At 39.9% G+C, this 15,770-nt stretch overlaps 1 protein-coding gene across 2 annotated transcripts in view; it reads right to left on the bottom strand.

Moving 5' to 3' along the window:
* Itgav (integrin alpha V) overlaps positions 1–15,770 on the bottom strand; it is an 84,615-nt gene that overhangs the window by 4,200 nt on the left and 64,645 nt on the right. For both annotated transcript variants that reach the window (XM_006498807.4, NM_008402.3), the window contains exons 18-28: positions 13,664–13,801; positions 11,456–11,523; positions 10,678–10,825; positions 10,075–10,167; positions 8,405–8,484; positions 7,719–7,799; positions 7,174–7,279; positions 6,474–6,632; positions 5,266–5,367; positions 835–948; positions 633–740 (exon numbers count right to left, since the gene is read on the bottom strand). In XM_006498807.4, coding sequence (XP_006498870.1) covers positions 633–740; positions 835–948; positions 5,266–5,367; positions 6,474–6,632; positions 7,174–7,279; positions 7,719–7,799; positions 8,405–8,484; positions 10,075–10,167; positions 10,678–10,825; positions 11,456–11,523; positions 13,664–13,801 — 1,197 coding nt within the window. The remainder of the gene's footprint in view (positions 1–632; positions 741–834; positions 949–5,265; positions 5,368–6,473; positions 6,633–7,173; positions 7,280–7,718; positions 7,800–8,404; positions 8,485–10,074; positions 10,168–10,677; positions 10,826–11,455; positions 11,524–13,663; positions 13,802–15,770) is intronic.

Genomic DNA, 15,770 nt, shown 5'->3' with positions numbered 1-15,770 from the left:
CACACACAAAAGCGCACACACAAGACTCTGACAATAGGTTGACATCAGATTTAAATTGAAATGACTAGTAAATTTCCCAATACAGATCATGGCAGCTGATCCTATTTTCAATACTTAGATATCTTCAAAATATGTTTACTTAGCAGTAGTTAGTTAGTAGTTAGTAGTTAGTTTCCAACCTTATAACTGTGGGGAGAAAGTAACCCCAAAATATCCCCTGACAAATTTGGTATACAGTTAAAAAAAAAAACCCTGTTACACAGCACCAAGTGCTAAAGAAAAAGGGCCAGCTCTACTAATTCTAGGACAATGAAGTACAAGAACACCAAGGGACCAGAGCCTGGGTCGGTGGGATGACTCGTCAGCTAAAGGCCCTGGTCACCACACCTCATATCCAAGGTCCAATCCTCACGTCCCAGAATCAGTTCTGAAAAGCTGTCCTCTGACCTGCACACTGTGATACGTGACCCTCCTCAGCAACAACAAATGTAATTTAAAAAAAGAAAGAGAATGCTTTCCATTCTATAATCCTCTCCAATAACTTATCTTTTCACTTGTTCTAGTTAAACTTCCACTAAAATCACTAAGGTGTTTGCACGGCAGGTATCCGTGCTCTGAAGCCGGTGACTTACTAGTGTAGAGTTGAAGAGATCCTCGATCGGCAGGTTCTTGTAAGGGAATTCTATGATATTAAAGGAAGCAGATGACTTCAGCGAATAGGAATGGTTCTGGTTCTCCTTCTGCACAGAAATAACAAGCGATGGTCTCTTAGATAGCAAGCCTTATAACTCTTTGAAAAAATGTATACACCTGCTGGTACGTCTGTCTGCTTACGTTCATGAACGTCTCGGTCCACAGCAGGGATTTCACGTACAGGATTGCGCTCTTGCCTCTATCCAGTCGACCAACCTGGCAGGTGATCTGCAAGCACTTGGCGATTCCACAGCCCTGCCAGAACAGACCATTTCCTTACACAGTGAGATCACACTGGCATTTGTAACAGTTGAACATTAAGCATCCTTACGTGAAGGCCAAAGAGAAACTCTATAGATTCTCTGTCTTCTAGGCATAAAGCTTAACAAACAGGACAACAGCTAGCTCTGGGCTTTTCTTTTTAATTCTCATATATTACACCTGACCACTGCTTCCCCTCCCTCTGCTCCCCCCAGCCCTCCCCACCATCTTCCCTGGCCCCAAGATCCACTCCTTTATGGTTCCCTTCAGAAAAGAGCAGGCCTCTTTTGTTTTATTTTGTTTCTTTCTTTGTATGTTTTGAGACAGGGTCTTGGAACACAGCCTTGGCTTTCCTAGAACTTACTACACAGATTAAGTAGAGGCCTTGATCTCACATCTGCCTACCCGTGCCTGCCCAGCACTGGGATTAAAGGTATATGCACCACACCTGGCAAAAGCATTGTTCCATAGTGTAATTTATTCTAGCAACTTAAAGCCTAATATTGAAGAGTTCGGTTTTATGACAGCAACTAAACGTTCTCTAGGCAAACCCTGAATATAGTCGTTTTAAGACATCGGATCACAGTAATTCTGTAGAAAAGCAAAGAAAGCAGTGAATCTTTAATTATTATTCTGTGTGAGACCTGTAGAAAGAAAATCACACGCTGATGACACCTGCCATAATTAGTGTTTTCATCAGGAACTTGAACGTCGGCAGCTAAGAGAAACAATATCCACCACCTTTCATGTGCCAGTCACATTGCACTACGTCACTCGCATGCACCACAGAGCTCGCTGTCCAGTTAATGGCATCAGCAGCTGAGGAACAGGAAGAGAAGTGAGCTCCCTCCACTTGATAAAGGGCATCCTTGACAGAAGCACAACTAAATCTACACTTAAGAGAAGACCACAAACAAGGCAAGGGGTCTGGACACGCTGCTTCTAGTCTGCTGCACGGTCTAGCCAGTGTGGTCCAGTAGCAACGTAATAAACAGATAAAACATCTCTCAGTAGATGAAAAGACCTTATGTTTTAAAAACCAAACTAAAACAACAACAAAATCCAAGCAAGCTACACTAAAAGTAATAAAGACCTAATAAACAAGAACAGACCAACAACAGAGCACAGTTCCTACAAATTCAACATAGAAATATGACTTGTTGGCTGTACAATAGCAACAATGGTTAAAAGAACAACAAGAAGAAAATCAAGTGCAAAGCTAATATCTTGAAAACTAAAAGCTTTTTTATGAAAACTTGAAAGGAACTGAAATATTGTTGAAAGGAGTCGAAGAGAACCTAACTGGGTAGCCCGTGTTCTGGGACACAAGAGTTCTCCAATCAGGGTTACACCCACAAACTACTAGTGGGATGTAAGTAGCCCTAAGAAGTGTATATACTTAACCTAAAGTACATAAAGAATTGCTAAAAATGCCAAACATCAAAAACAAGCTTAGACTCGAAGAAAATAAGCCAAATGCATTGATACAAGCTTGCAATCTCAGTACTCCGGAAGCTGAGGTGGGAGGATCTGTAGAAGTGTCTACTTGAGCTACAGTGAGAATGGTCTATGTTTGAAACGAGAAAGAACAAAGAGGAAAGGAAAGGTGGGAAGAAGGAAAGAAGGGAGGAAGAAAGGAAGAAAGAAGGAAGGAAGGAAGGAGGGAGGGAGGGAGGGAGGGAGGGAGGGAGAGAGAAGGATTTCAAAACTTGCTGCAGAGCTATAGTAATAAAAACGATTTGTTATCATCAAGACTGCACATATAAATCAATAGAATAGAATTCTGCAAGAAGTAGAGGATGGATCAGTCAGTAACGTACCTGCTAGGCAAGTGTAAGGAGCTGAGTTCTGATTCTCAGCACCCACAGAATAAAAGCAAAGCCTAGAAACACCCGCCAGAAATCCTACTGCTAGGGAGGAAGAAACAGGACACTCCCTGAGGCTGGCTAGCCAGCTAGTCTAGCCAATCAGTGAAGTCCAGGTTCAGGGAGAGACCCTGTCTCTACAGAATGGACTAGGAGAAAACCTTCAGTCTGAAGAAGTTAACTAGACACAAGGAAACTAGGAATTGGTCTACTACAAGATCCAGCTGTACCACTCTTGGGCACACACCCAAAGGGCGCTACATCACACTACAGAGATCCTTCCTCATCCATGCTTGTTGCTGCTCTCTTTATAACAGGGTATTAGCCAGGCTCTTGGTTGTTCTCCACAACCTAATGGCAAAGCCCTATTGATAGGACAACACTTATTTACGTCATCTAACATGGGAAAGTCGAGTTGGTGCCTAACTAGAAGTTCCACCGCTACTGACTGACTTAACCTTCATGGGACTGGAAAAGGTACCCTGCATGCTACTGGTGGAGAAATGTCATCATCCATATCACCCAGCTACAAACCCTGCGACCGACTACAGTGACCTGTCAACAAGACAGACTGGTGCAATGGAGGCACAAATGTTATGTGAGTAACCAACAGCTGTTTTTAAATTAGGATTCCATAAGATGGAACCCACATCTGACGATAAAAATGTGGCTAAGAGCCTGGGATTAGATAAGCTAGGTCAGGGACAAGGGGAAAACCTAGTACTATTATTCTGTTCAAAGAATATACCAATAAAATGACTCCTAATGACATGCTATTATATGTTCCCATAGAACAGTGCCTAATTTTCATGAATATTTACTTTTTAGTTATGTGTACTGTCTAGGAAGGTGTGAACATGGATATAAATGTCCTCTGAAACCGGAAAAAGTTAGTCCCTCTGGAGCTGTGGTTACAGTTGTGAGTTGCCTGTGTGGGTCCTGGGAACCAAACTCGGGTCCTCTACAAGAGCAGCTGGTGCTCTTAACCACTGAGCTATCTTTCCTATGATTTTTCTGCGTCAACTCAGAAACTCCAGTAGTGACCTGTCAGTGACCCACACATCAAAGAACCCCTATAGGTTCTGTAGTAAATAGACATTAGGGGAGATAAGAGCATAAAATCAGAGGCCAATGGAAAGTGGTGTGGGTCACCCTGTGAAGGAACGGAGTTGGTGCACATGGGTTAGGATGGGGAGGTGCTTTACAAAGTAGACGGGGCTGAAATTTACTGAAATGCAGGATGTAGGAGCTGAGAGACACAGAGCAAGGACTTAGAGAATGGGGTTTGTAGTCACTCCCTGTAGATCAGTGTGGAAAGACAAATGCTGGGAAAACTCCAGGATGTATTTCTAGATTTGTTATTTTCTGATAGACATTTAAGAGAAATTCTTTTTTTTTTTTCATCAGAGTAAAAATACAGAGGATTTATTCATTTTTTCCCACTAGAGGACCACGCTGTTCGTAGACAGATGAATGGATCATCAGTTGTCAGGACTTGCTTTTGATCAATGAACTCCTTTTCAGGGGTTGGATATTGAAACCAGGGTCCATCACCCTGGGACCACATCAGTCTTTGAACTATTGCCCAGACCGGCTGTGACAGACCTGAAAAGAACTACGAAAAAACCCTGGCTCTCCTCCAGGTCAAATCAGAAAAAGCTGATGCATGGTTCGAAAGAAATTCTAATCAGCAATTAAGGAGCCTGAAGGTTCGTGTAGAGGTCACAAATCTAAAAACTGAGACCGAGGAGAGTAGGGCAGCAGATGGAGAACGGGGAGAGAATAATGCCCTGATGTAGTGATGGGAAGAAAATTCAGTATTTGAATAATGAGCCTTTGACCACAGGACTCAGTTATATAAAAACAGTGGGTGTGGGCAGAGAAGATGGCTTCACAGGGAAGATGACTTCGAAGGTAAAGGTTCTCCCTGTCAAGCTGTGTTAGAAGCAAAGAAATCACTTCTACAAGTTGTCCTCTGGCCTTTACAGACATACCAGACAGGATGTATGTGCCACAAAGAAAAATTATAGCATAATTAAATAAAAAAGGGTTTTTAAAAAATAACAATGCATTTCTATCAAACAGTACAGTCCCTGAATAACCTGACATAATTAAAGTTAAAACACTGAACTAATTATTCCCTTTGTACAGTTTTCATCACTGTGTCTCCAGGTTTCTCGTGCAAAATGCCACTGAAGTGCCAAAGAGGAAGATGAGATCAAAAGTGCCCAGCTGGAAGAGCAGTCGAGGCAGGCAGAATACAAAATGCTTTTATTAAACAGTGTATAAAATGGATCAGTTGAGAACTGTCTTTAACGTAACTAGGAAGAAGATCAAGAGGACCACAGATTTTTTTAAGTGATCCTGCTGAGGTGTTGGTTGTCGAGTGGCCTGTACCCGTGTATTTTTAGATGCTGATTCTCTGTGCACTGGAGATGGCGCTTACCAAAGTGTGAACATCTCCCTCTCTGAGGGTGAGATCCCGCTTGGTGATGAGATGATTCCTTTCTCCCTGTCCCGCCGCCGCTGTGTCATTCTTTTCGGGTGTCTGTAAAGACAGACATGGATTACACTGGTGGTTAAACGATAACAGAAAAAAAAAATCTTACACTGACATTTGGACACTAATACTTAGATATGATTAGCATGCAATCTATGAAAATGTGGTATGACAGAAAATTTACAACTTACTACTTAGTGAACAGGAAAGAAAAAGATCAACGTCATTAATTGCCCTTACAAATGTTGCCTTTTCCTAACCACTGCTTCTCCCGGCATCCCTGGAGGGAAACTGATATCTGCTGAAAGAGCCTGAAGTTCTTCAGCACGTCTACAATGAGTGTCAGTTAGGAGGCTTGAGTCTGATTTGTTTGGGGTTTTGGAAACAGAGTATTACTATACAGCCCAGACTGGCCTTAAACACAAAATGTAATCCCGGATAACATCAAACTTGTTATGGGACTTCAGGCATGTGCCGTCAAGTCTGGCTTACTTTATTTGTTTTCTGAAATTTCCTTAGACTGTATATGATGTAATTTGTTTTGTTTGTTTTGTTTTGTTTTGTTTTGTTGTTTTTTTTGAGACAGGGTTTCATGTGTAGCCTTGGCTGTCCTGTAACTTGTAGACCAGGCTGGCTTCAAATTCAGAGATCCACCTGCAGCTGCCTTCTGAATGCTGGGATTAAAGGCATCTGTCATCACTGCCCAGACTGATGTAATATTTTTAGATAAATATATACTCTAGAACAAAGATCACTATCACCAAAAGTATATAAAGTCCTATAAAATGGCACTTCCCTAGACTCTGTAAATCAAGTCACAAGTAAAATAGTACATCTTACTCTAAAAACAGAAATTTCAACAATAGAATAGCTTTAAATAGAGTGTTATACATTTGACAAACTGATATTGCAATGGGCCATGGTCAGGAATATCTCCTGAGGTTTATTGACCACTCATAAACATAAGGTCCTCAAGAATTTCACAGATTTCTTACCTATTGCATAAATGGGCTAATTATTAGTGTATTGGTTGTGAACTCAAAAACTTCTTGCAGAGTTCACACATCAAAATAGTTGTTTTATTTTAAGTTTCATTTATATGTTTAGGAAGAAATAAAAGTTATGATAATAAAGAGCTACTTAAAGCACAGTACCTTGATTCTCAAAGGGTTGATCTCTGTATCTGCCGTGCAGTTCATTGGCCCGTCAATGTCGTAATGAAGAATGTACAACAGAGTGTTGTTGTTGTATTTGTAAGGCCACTGGAGATTTAGAATTGCCTTGCTGAATGAACTTGGACCATTGTTTCTCAGCTAATAAGGAAAAGAAAAACGTAAGCACCTTGGACCATAATTAGTTCTACAATTCTTCTACAATGTTAGCACTAGAAATCCTATCCAAAACGGGATCTGAAGAGCAGCAGTTGCTACTGATAGACTTCAAGCATGACCACTGTACACACAGGCCAAACAGATGCTTATCTCTCAACAGGAAGATCTACGAGGATGAAAGTGTATAGAAAGCTGTTAAAGAGTTACTGAATGCTGACTTAATAACCTTCGTAGAAGCAATAAAACTTTGCATAATTACAGGCATTTCCAGTTTTTTAGTCAGAACTTCAAAATTTCATGGGGCACACACAGAGCTATCTCTTTTACTCAAGAGTTGATTTTATGTTCATTAAACAAATATAGGTATTTGTCTATAAAAATGAACTTACAAATAGTACTTCTGGTACATGTTTACACTATGCAAATTGCAAATAAAGATGAAATAGAATTGGTTTTAAAAGGTTTAGTTGCTTTCCCCATTGACCCCTTCACTAGCTTTCTATTAGGTCCAATGACTGCAAACCTCATATATGTGCTGAACAATAGGCCCAACGTCTTCTTCAGTCTCAGGGTTTTCCTTGTACTCCCAATTTGGAATTGGAAGAAAGATATGATCTGGACTTGAAACTCTAAACAATGACAAACAAAAAAAAACTACCATGAATATCAAACAGTGTAATCAGTTCATTTTCCTAAATATCCTATATTCAGCTAAATAAAATCAGAGCTAATTTTAAAAAGGCATAAAGGAAAAGCTTACAGATGACCATATGCATAAAAGCCACCGTTGCTAAATCAGCATGCAACAGATGAACTAGTAAGCAAGTGTTGTGAAGGTTCAATCAACTTCTTTAAGATTGCTGCTACCATGCCTTTTCGAAAGACCACCAGAAAGATACTTGGGACTCGAAGAACAGTCAGGGCCTTATCTCTACATCGTCCACTGCCTTGGTAAAGCAGCACTAAGCTGGGGTGGCAGGGTGGCTGCCTGCAGAAAGTCCCGCAGCCACATTTCAGAAGCAAGCACAACAACAACAACGAGATACTCAGCTTGAAATGCACACTTACCCTCTTATCTCCACAGCAGCCAAAACGGCGAGGTCAACCTTGTAAGACACAACTGGACTTACATTGTCAAAAGAATTAGAGCTGAAAAGTGAAGAAAACAAGAAAGATAGAAACATGTTCAGGGCTGGATTGGGCACATTTATCATCAAAGCTATGAAAACGAGAACTCAGGGGAACTAAAACTAAACAATTCAAAGCAAAATAGAAACTGAAGCCCTACCGATCAACCAATTATCTTAATTACCATTAATTCAAAGATGGAGAAAAGCTGTATTTCCTAATGTTTAGCTTTGTTTTATAATGTCAAATTGACATCAAAATCATTTGTATAACTAAAATATTGATTTAATAATTCTATAATGCAGGCATGGAGAGGTGGCTCAGGAGTTAACAGCACTGGCTGGTCTTCTAGAGGAGCGGGTTCCATTTCCAGCACCCACATGGCATTTACACGTGGTAACTCCCAACTGTCTATAGCTCCTGTTCCAGAGGATCCGACACCTTCATGCAAATATACATGCAGGCAAAATACCATTGTACATTTAAAAATTAAAACAAATAAATTTGTGAAAAATCCTATAATGCAGTACTGAAGGCTTAATCTACATTATTCCATCTTTAAAGGGGGTATGTAATATATTTATAAAATAAAATAGTTATTTTATCCTAATGGAGTGTTTTCATACCTCTGGATTTTCAAGTCAAACTTCACAGAAGTATCCATCTCTGACTGCTGGTGCACGCTGAAACGAAGACCAGCGAGCAGCTGAGAAGGGAAGCGGTAACAATGGCGGTCAGTATATTCTTTAAGTTAGAAACATCAAATATGACATCCAAATAAAAAAGTGGGTTCTAAAATACACTCTCATGAGTTTATTGTAAAACTGAACAAAAATAATTACAACTGATTTTCCACTGAAGTCATAATGGAGGCTATTTAACAACTATTAATTTTAATCACACCTCCCTACAATGATATTAACTGTCTTTCTAAAACTTATTGTTGTTCCAGTGAAAGCAATGCACAATTGAGTATAAGACTTGACATAGGAATCTGACAACTGACTTGAGTTAGGAAGCAAGACAGGAAGCAGAATCTCCCTCTCACACCACTCTCAGTCCCCTTCCCTCGGGACAACCTAAGGTCCAAGGCAGGAACCTGACTGGCTTTAAAGAAAACAACTGAACTACACATATAAGATAGCAAGCTTCTTGGGGTTCACGTAATTGTACGTAAAAAAGACACCTCTGAGTGGGCTGGACTCACATTACAAAGTCTGGAGTAGGCTATTTAGAAAAGCCAGGAACCACCAGACATGGTGGCACACACCTTTAGTCCCAGCAGATCTGTGAGTTGGAGACCAGCCTGGTCTACAAGCGAGTTCCAGGACAGAAAAACGCTGCCTTGAAAAAAAACCAAAATAAACAAAGAAAGAAAGAAGAAGAAAGGAAAAAACAAACAAACAAACAAACAAACAAAAAAACCAGGAACTTCAAGAGTCATAAGCTAGAAACCAGAGAGGATGGGAAAGCACAGAGCTCCTCTCTAGGACACGTCTATCCAGGATGATGGCTGCCTGCCGAGGAACGCGTAAGCATGCGATGCTTAGACCATGGCAACAGATGTGCACATAACCGGCATTGCTGTGCATACAGATCCACCTATAATTTTAGTATCCTAGTTTAAAAAAAAAAAAAAACAGAGCTCTACTAATAATTAAACTCTAAATCAAAACTAATTTAATGGTACTACTTTGAGGGCAAGTGGAGTGGCTCAGTGGGTAAAGGCACTTATTACCTGATCCAATGACCTGAGCTCAGTTCCCAGGTCTTATACGGTGGGAGGAGAGAATCAACTTCCAAAAGTTGTCCTCTGACCTCCCCATAGCATGTGGTCAACTACATGCATGCATATGTAGGCATAATACACACATACACACACACACACACACACACACACACACACACACAAAATAAGTGAATAAATAAAAAATTTAAATAAAAAAGTATATAAAATAAAATAAAGGTATAATCTAGAGCTGCCGTGGTGGTACACAGCAGCCTTGCAATGTAGCATTTAGTGGGCAAAGGTGGGAAGAACTTGAGTTTGTGGCTATGCTGAGCTTACAGAGGAGGATCCTATCTTAAAAGCACAAGCAAACAAAACAGGACAGCATAGACCTCAGCGGTAGGGCATTTTCCAAGCATGTGCAAGGTCCTGGCACACAAAACCAACCAGTAGTAACAATGAAAAACCCAACTTAGTTTGAAGTTACTATAAACAAACCTCGATGGGGGAAAAAACCCATTGTATTCTATTTACAGGGGGAAAATCCATCAAATTCAAATGCCTTACTTGAGTTCCAGCCTTCATCGGGTTTCCAAGGTCGCACACCACCTGCCGAGTTTGGTTTTCTGTCTTAAATGCACAGGACAGTCTTGCTAAGGCCTTTGATAGACAAGAAAGAAAGCGAGAGAGAAGTGGGGTTGGGATGAAAAAAGAAATTAATAGTAGCCAAAAAAGCAGAAACTACAAAGTTCCTACCCAATATTCTGTAGGTATTCAAATTCCTCTTTTTATGAAGCCAAAAAATCTATTGAGTAAATAGAGAAAGAAGTCGGGGCTGTGGACCACTGCTGCATGTAAATGTAAAAATGTTGGGCAGACCCCTAGAGGACTAGATTCTGGTCACAGTGCATCTAGCTAGCAATGTGATGGGCAGGCTAGATCTAGCTGACCTCGTTCTTTTCAGATGCATGGCTGGCAAAGCTAATAATTCTACAATAACATATTATGCAAAGCATGAGGCCTGAAAGGAATTATTAAACTATTGTTTAGCAATTTAGTCTTAGATCGAATGGCTAAGCTTGGGCTTCACTAAATACGGCCTGCCTCATTAATGTTAATAAGAGCCGGGAGTGCGCTGTGATTTTCAAAAGAGACAGCTTGCTAGCTTACTTCGTTGTTCCGGACAACCCCGATGAAGTCAGCCTGCGGTGGGATAGAAACGATGAGCTCAGCTTCATAGGCGCCTTCCCCTTGATTCTGCGCCTTCACAGTCAGTGTCAGAGGGTTGTCGTCCCCAATATAGATCTTCTTTTGATCACTGCAAGTTAATTCAAATCCAACAGTGAAAAGAGACGCCATGGGGAGGGAGCCGATCCAGAGGTAAGTCACATGGCCGACAGCCTTCACTGTCTCGGGATAGGTCACGCACGGCTTCTCCACAGCTCAACAGAAAACAGAAAATAGCACACTGGATGCAAGTCCAGTGCCCCACATTGTGCGACTGAACGCTGGTAGCCCTCACAGAGCATGGCTCTGTACACATGCCACCAATGTCACATTACATCTGTGCATGTACTTCTAATTCCTTGCTGGCTTTGCTAAAAAGACGAATTATTCTTTTGTCATAATTCTCACAACAGTCTTATCAAGTGGTGAGGACATTCCTCAGTTCAGAGCTTGTCCACAGTGAAGTGTATCAAGGCAATTAGTAGGACTCGTGGTACAACCACGGCTGATGGTCATAAACCTGCCAAGCCAGGCCGCTAAGCAAAAACACAGTGGGTATTTTTTTAACCATCATATTAATTGCTTTATTGTGAAAAAAATTGTTAATTCTCCTTTACTGTAAATAATTCTCCTTATAAACATTAGCATCTTGAATAGAAAAGTGTGTTTTTCCATTTAAATTTCTTATATTTTTCTATTTTCAGTTTAGGGTACAACTTACCTATTTACAGAAACTTCCAATTTAGGTTTACAGACATTGTCTTCACCACAGTCAAGTAGAATATGAGCCTTAAAGAAAAACATTTTATTATTTTCGACATGGATACTAGAAACTCATCTTTAAGCATGTCAGTATAGGTAATCAAGAATAAAGGGAAAAAATTGAGCAAAATATAATTACTTAGAATTTTGTATTTCTCAAATCAGCTGTTAGCATTTTGGAATAAAGTCTATCTAGTACAAGAAATGAGGGATCCTTTTAAATGTGCTCCTGGCTAACCTACACAAGCAGTGACAAAATAATCAGGGCTCCTCGTTAAGACATTGACCTCTGCTACTATCACAGAAACTGGCTGCAAATATTAACTAGGGAGGAAAGGGTCAAAATAAGTTTAGCATGTACAAAATATTGGGAAAGAAACTTTAAAAAAAGACAAAAGACAAAACAAAACAAAAAAACAAAAAACAAACAAACAAAAAAGCAAACAACCAAAATCATTAATTAATTAATTAAACCAGAAGAAAACATCAAAAAAATCTAAACTTGCTTTTTCTGACTCTGGCCAAGGGGATGTGCCATGAAGAGCACGTAGAAAAACCCTCAAAAGAGAAGCAATGCACAAAGAGAGATGTTGGTAGAACACATAGAAGGAACAAAGCATGAAGGGAAAAGGGGAAATAAAGGCAAGGTCATTCTTGGCTTATTTGTTGCTATTTTAGTGAGAGCTTATCTCAAAAAAAAATAGTAACAATAATGATAAAGATTTCTAAAATAATTCTAAAACTATAGAGAAAAAATAGTCATCAAAATACATACTATAAGACACAGGTAAAAAGTTATTTGTAAAGAAAGGACCACATTAAAGCACACATACTAAGAAGCTCAGATATAAAATTAACCAATGGTACAACATCCATCCACCCCAGTAACAACTCGGAACACAGAACTAACTATGTTCACAAGTCCTTTGCTAGTGGATAGTAAAAAATGGCAGATACAAAACAAAATGTTTGTTAAAATACATAAACTACATATAAACTTTTAAAATATTTCAATTTGCTTTCTATGTTGTCATATTACAATTCTCAAATTGTACCCCCCAGAAATAAACACTGCTCAAAAGGTCTTAGAAAGGAAGTCAAAGAAGAAGGGACAACCTAGATTATGCTAATGAACTCTGAGAGACCGAGCCCTAAGGACACGTAATAACATTCAAGGAAGATATAGAAAAAATATTTAAAGAGAGATATTGTGCAAAGGGTTTTACAAAATTACCAAACTGTTTGTAATTTTGTGTTGCCTTATGAAAAGCATTACTCGTGGTGTGCAGGAGCTCTGAGTGTATGTGTCACGAGCAGAAGTAGTACTGGGTGAAAACTTACTGTTTGATTCGGGCAAAGCAGCATGAAGGAGCAATGCACCAGACCCACGGGAATGGCAAAGCCTTCCCCATACAGTGCAGGCTAGAACTAGCAATGCTTTCCTCTCGTCTCAGTGCAAATGTTGGCAGTGTGTGCAAAGCCTAGCAATCGCACCTTCTCCTCCCAGAGGTTTACCTGCTGAGAGTCCTCACCCACAGAGACTGCCTACAAGACTAGCTAACCCTTCCCCCTGGGTTGTACATAGCAAACACACTGAGGCCCCCAGATGCTGTGTGATGGTTGGTACTCCTCCATCGGAGTGCACATAACCCATCTGACCCCAGCTTTTCAGTACATGTGTGTTTGTTTGTCCTTCAGTCCTCCATCGCCCCCAGTCAGGTTTCCAAGACCAAGCCAGGCTGGACTTAGCAATTACTTATATAAGACATATACATAAAACTGCATATGCATTACATATACATACACACATATATATGTATATATATATACATACATGCATATATATGTATAAATATGTTTATATTTATACACACACATACCACAAAATGTACACCCAAGATGTAAGTACTAAAAACTGCATGTAAATAAACAGGCCTTTTGTTATTTCCGTTAAATAATTTTACTATTATCTGTATACAAAATGTAGCCCAGTCTTTCAATGCATGTAACTAATGAATAGGTTTAAAGATCTCAGACATAAATATTCTGATTATTCCCCCTCTGATTTCTTAATTATCTACCAACACTGTAAAAACAATCCCTTAAGAACACAAGCCTTATCAAAAGATCAAAGGATGATATAAGAAATAACTTTGGCATGCATTACCTGCCGACTGACGTTGGCCGGAGTGAACTGGTTCAGGATGGGCTGCAAGCCTGTGGCATCAGCAGCCGTTCTCTGGTCCAACCGATACTCCATGAAAATGGTGATGGGAGTGAGCTTGTCTCTAAATTCAGATTCATCCTGAAACAAAAGAGCTTCAGGTTAAAGGTGACATCAACCTAAACAGTTTGGAGAAATCCACAATGGTGGGGAACCACAAAAGCAGCTGAATTCATCACAGAATGTTCGGTTACAACATCTGAAAAACTGTGTTAACTGTGGCAAGCATAACGTAAAACTCACATGGCTGTTCAGTAAGAACTGTGCATCAGGGTTAGTTTTATAATGTAACGCTTGACTCAAAACACAACCAAGAAGCTATGAAGTGCATTAGCTGTGAACCCAAGTTCTCTGAAAAAACCACACGTACTTAACAGTCTGCTAAGAGCTGAGCTCTGCCAATTATGCAGAGGTGTAATACTTCAGATAATGAGCCAGAGTTGTTATAGAACAATATGAGTCCTTTCTAATAACTCTTAGCTATAAATCTCTGCATCTGACTTATTTTGCCATTGCTAGCTAAAACTATTGGAATCCATCAGAAAACCTGGTGGCTCTCTCCCCTCCAGCAACCAAGGAATGGGATAAAGATCTGAATTCTGAAGAAGATGTTAAGGATGACATGTGAACCTTACAGCAGAGATTCCGCTGTCTTTTGTAGCTCACCTACTCAATAGCGCACCAGCCTCCCTTTGTCCTGTGTCCGTAAAAACATACACAACACAGCCCAGAGTCTGTGCTTCAGAGGACGAGGCCTCCAGCCAGAGTCACTCACATTCCTTGAATAAATTCTTCTCTTGCCTTCCTTAAAGTGAGACTGTGATTTTATGCCAACACGGTAAAAGGAACACTCAGGCAGATACCCAACACAGTAATCAGACCAATATTAATGTGGCTTTAAGCTGCCCAACCTTTCAACCTTTGCTTTCCTTCACAGTGTAAGGGCTGCTGAATTTCAGTTCGCCCATCCCTGCCTGCTCTGCTGACACCACTGTTTTCAAACTTGTCTAGAAATCTCTTGTGGTCACTCTTTCCTGGTGGCCGGTATTTACATCTTGCCGGCGCCACTTTTTATAGAGATTGTGTCACCGAACAGTGCGTCCCTCACTTGTTTTTTGTTTCTCCTTTGGATAACTGGGAATGAGCTCATATATAACCTCTGATTTTCTTCCCATTTAACAGTTTAAGCCTCATCTATGCTGTTCCATATATACAGCTAGGACATACATCACTGCTAGGTAATATGTTATAGCAGCTTATCCATTCTTCTGTCAAAGATTACTTGTGGTTTCCCAGTTTGTTTTTGTTATTACAAGATTTTGTTGCAGTGATGATTCTACTTAAATAGTCACAAAATTCACCAGTTCTTATTTATTTTCCAAAACCTGCATAACAACTAAAGGATCATCAGCAAGGAAGGAGCTGCCACGCATCACCCCTGGACTAGTTAACAAACAGACCTGAATTAAATTTAACCTCGGATCTGTTCACAGTCATGACTGCCTCTAAAATAAATCCTCAGTGGTTCATCAGATCACAGGCTTTCCTTTTCCGCAGCTACACAAAATGGTCTTGCTTCTTTCCCCCTTCTTTATTCATGCAGAAAGTCCTCCTTCTAAATTCTCAATGTTAGTCCAGCCTAGAATGAATTCACCTTGGCAAACTTATTGATTTGGTAACTTGACATATGTCAAGCTTCATAGAACATTAGAAAATTTTCAGTTTTACTTTTCATTTGAAGAACAGAGATTAATAAAGTATCAGAAATGGCTCATTCCTAAATTATAATATTGCATAAAAATCATCTAGGCCTTATGTTCCTATCTGTAAAGTTTTGTTGTTTTTGTTTTGTTTTGTTTTAAAGGGGACTTAGGATGTGGAGGCAGGAGGATTATGAATCCAAGGTCATTTTCAGCTACAAAGCATGGTTCAAGGCCAACCTAGACAACAGGTAACACTGCCTCCAAAAACAAACAAAACTGATTCCAAATACCTTTCCATTTTAGAAGTGTCTATATATAATCCTATATGAGTGATCCTATAGCTATTG

This window comes from Mus musculus, chromosome 2, assembly GCF_000001635.26.
Source record: "Mus musculus strain C57BL/6J chromosome 2, GRCm38.p6 C57BL/6J".
NCBI lineage: Eukaryota > Metazoa > Chordata > Mammalia > Rodentia > Muridae > Mus > Mus musculus.
This window is presented reverse-complemented; position numbering and strand designations above follow the sequence as displayed.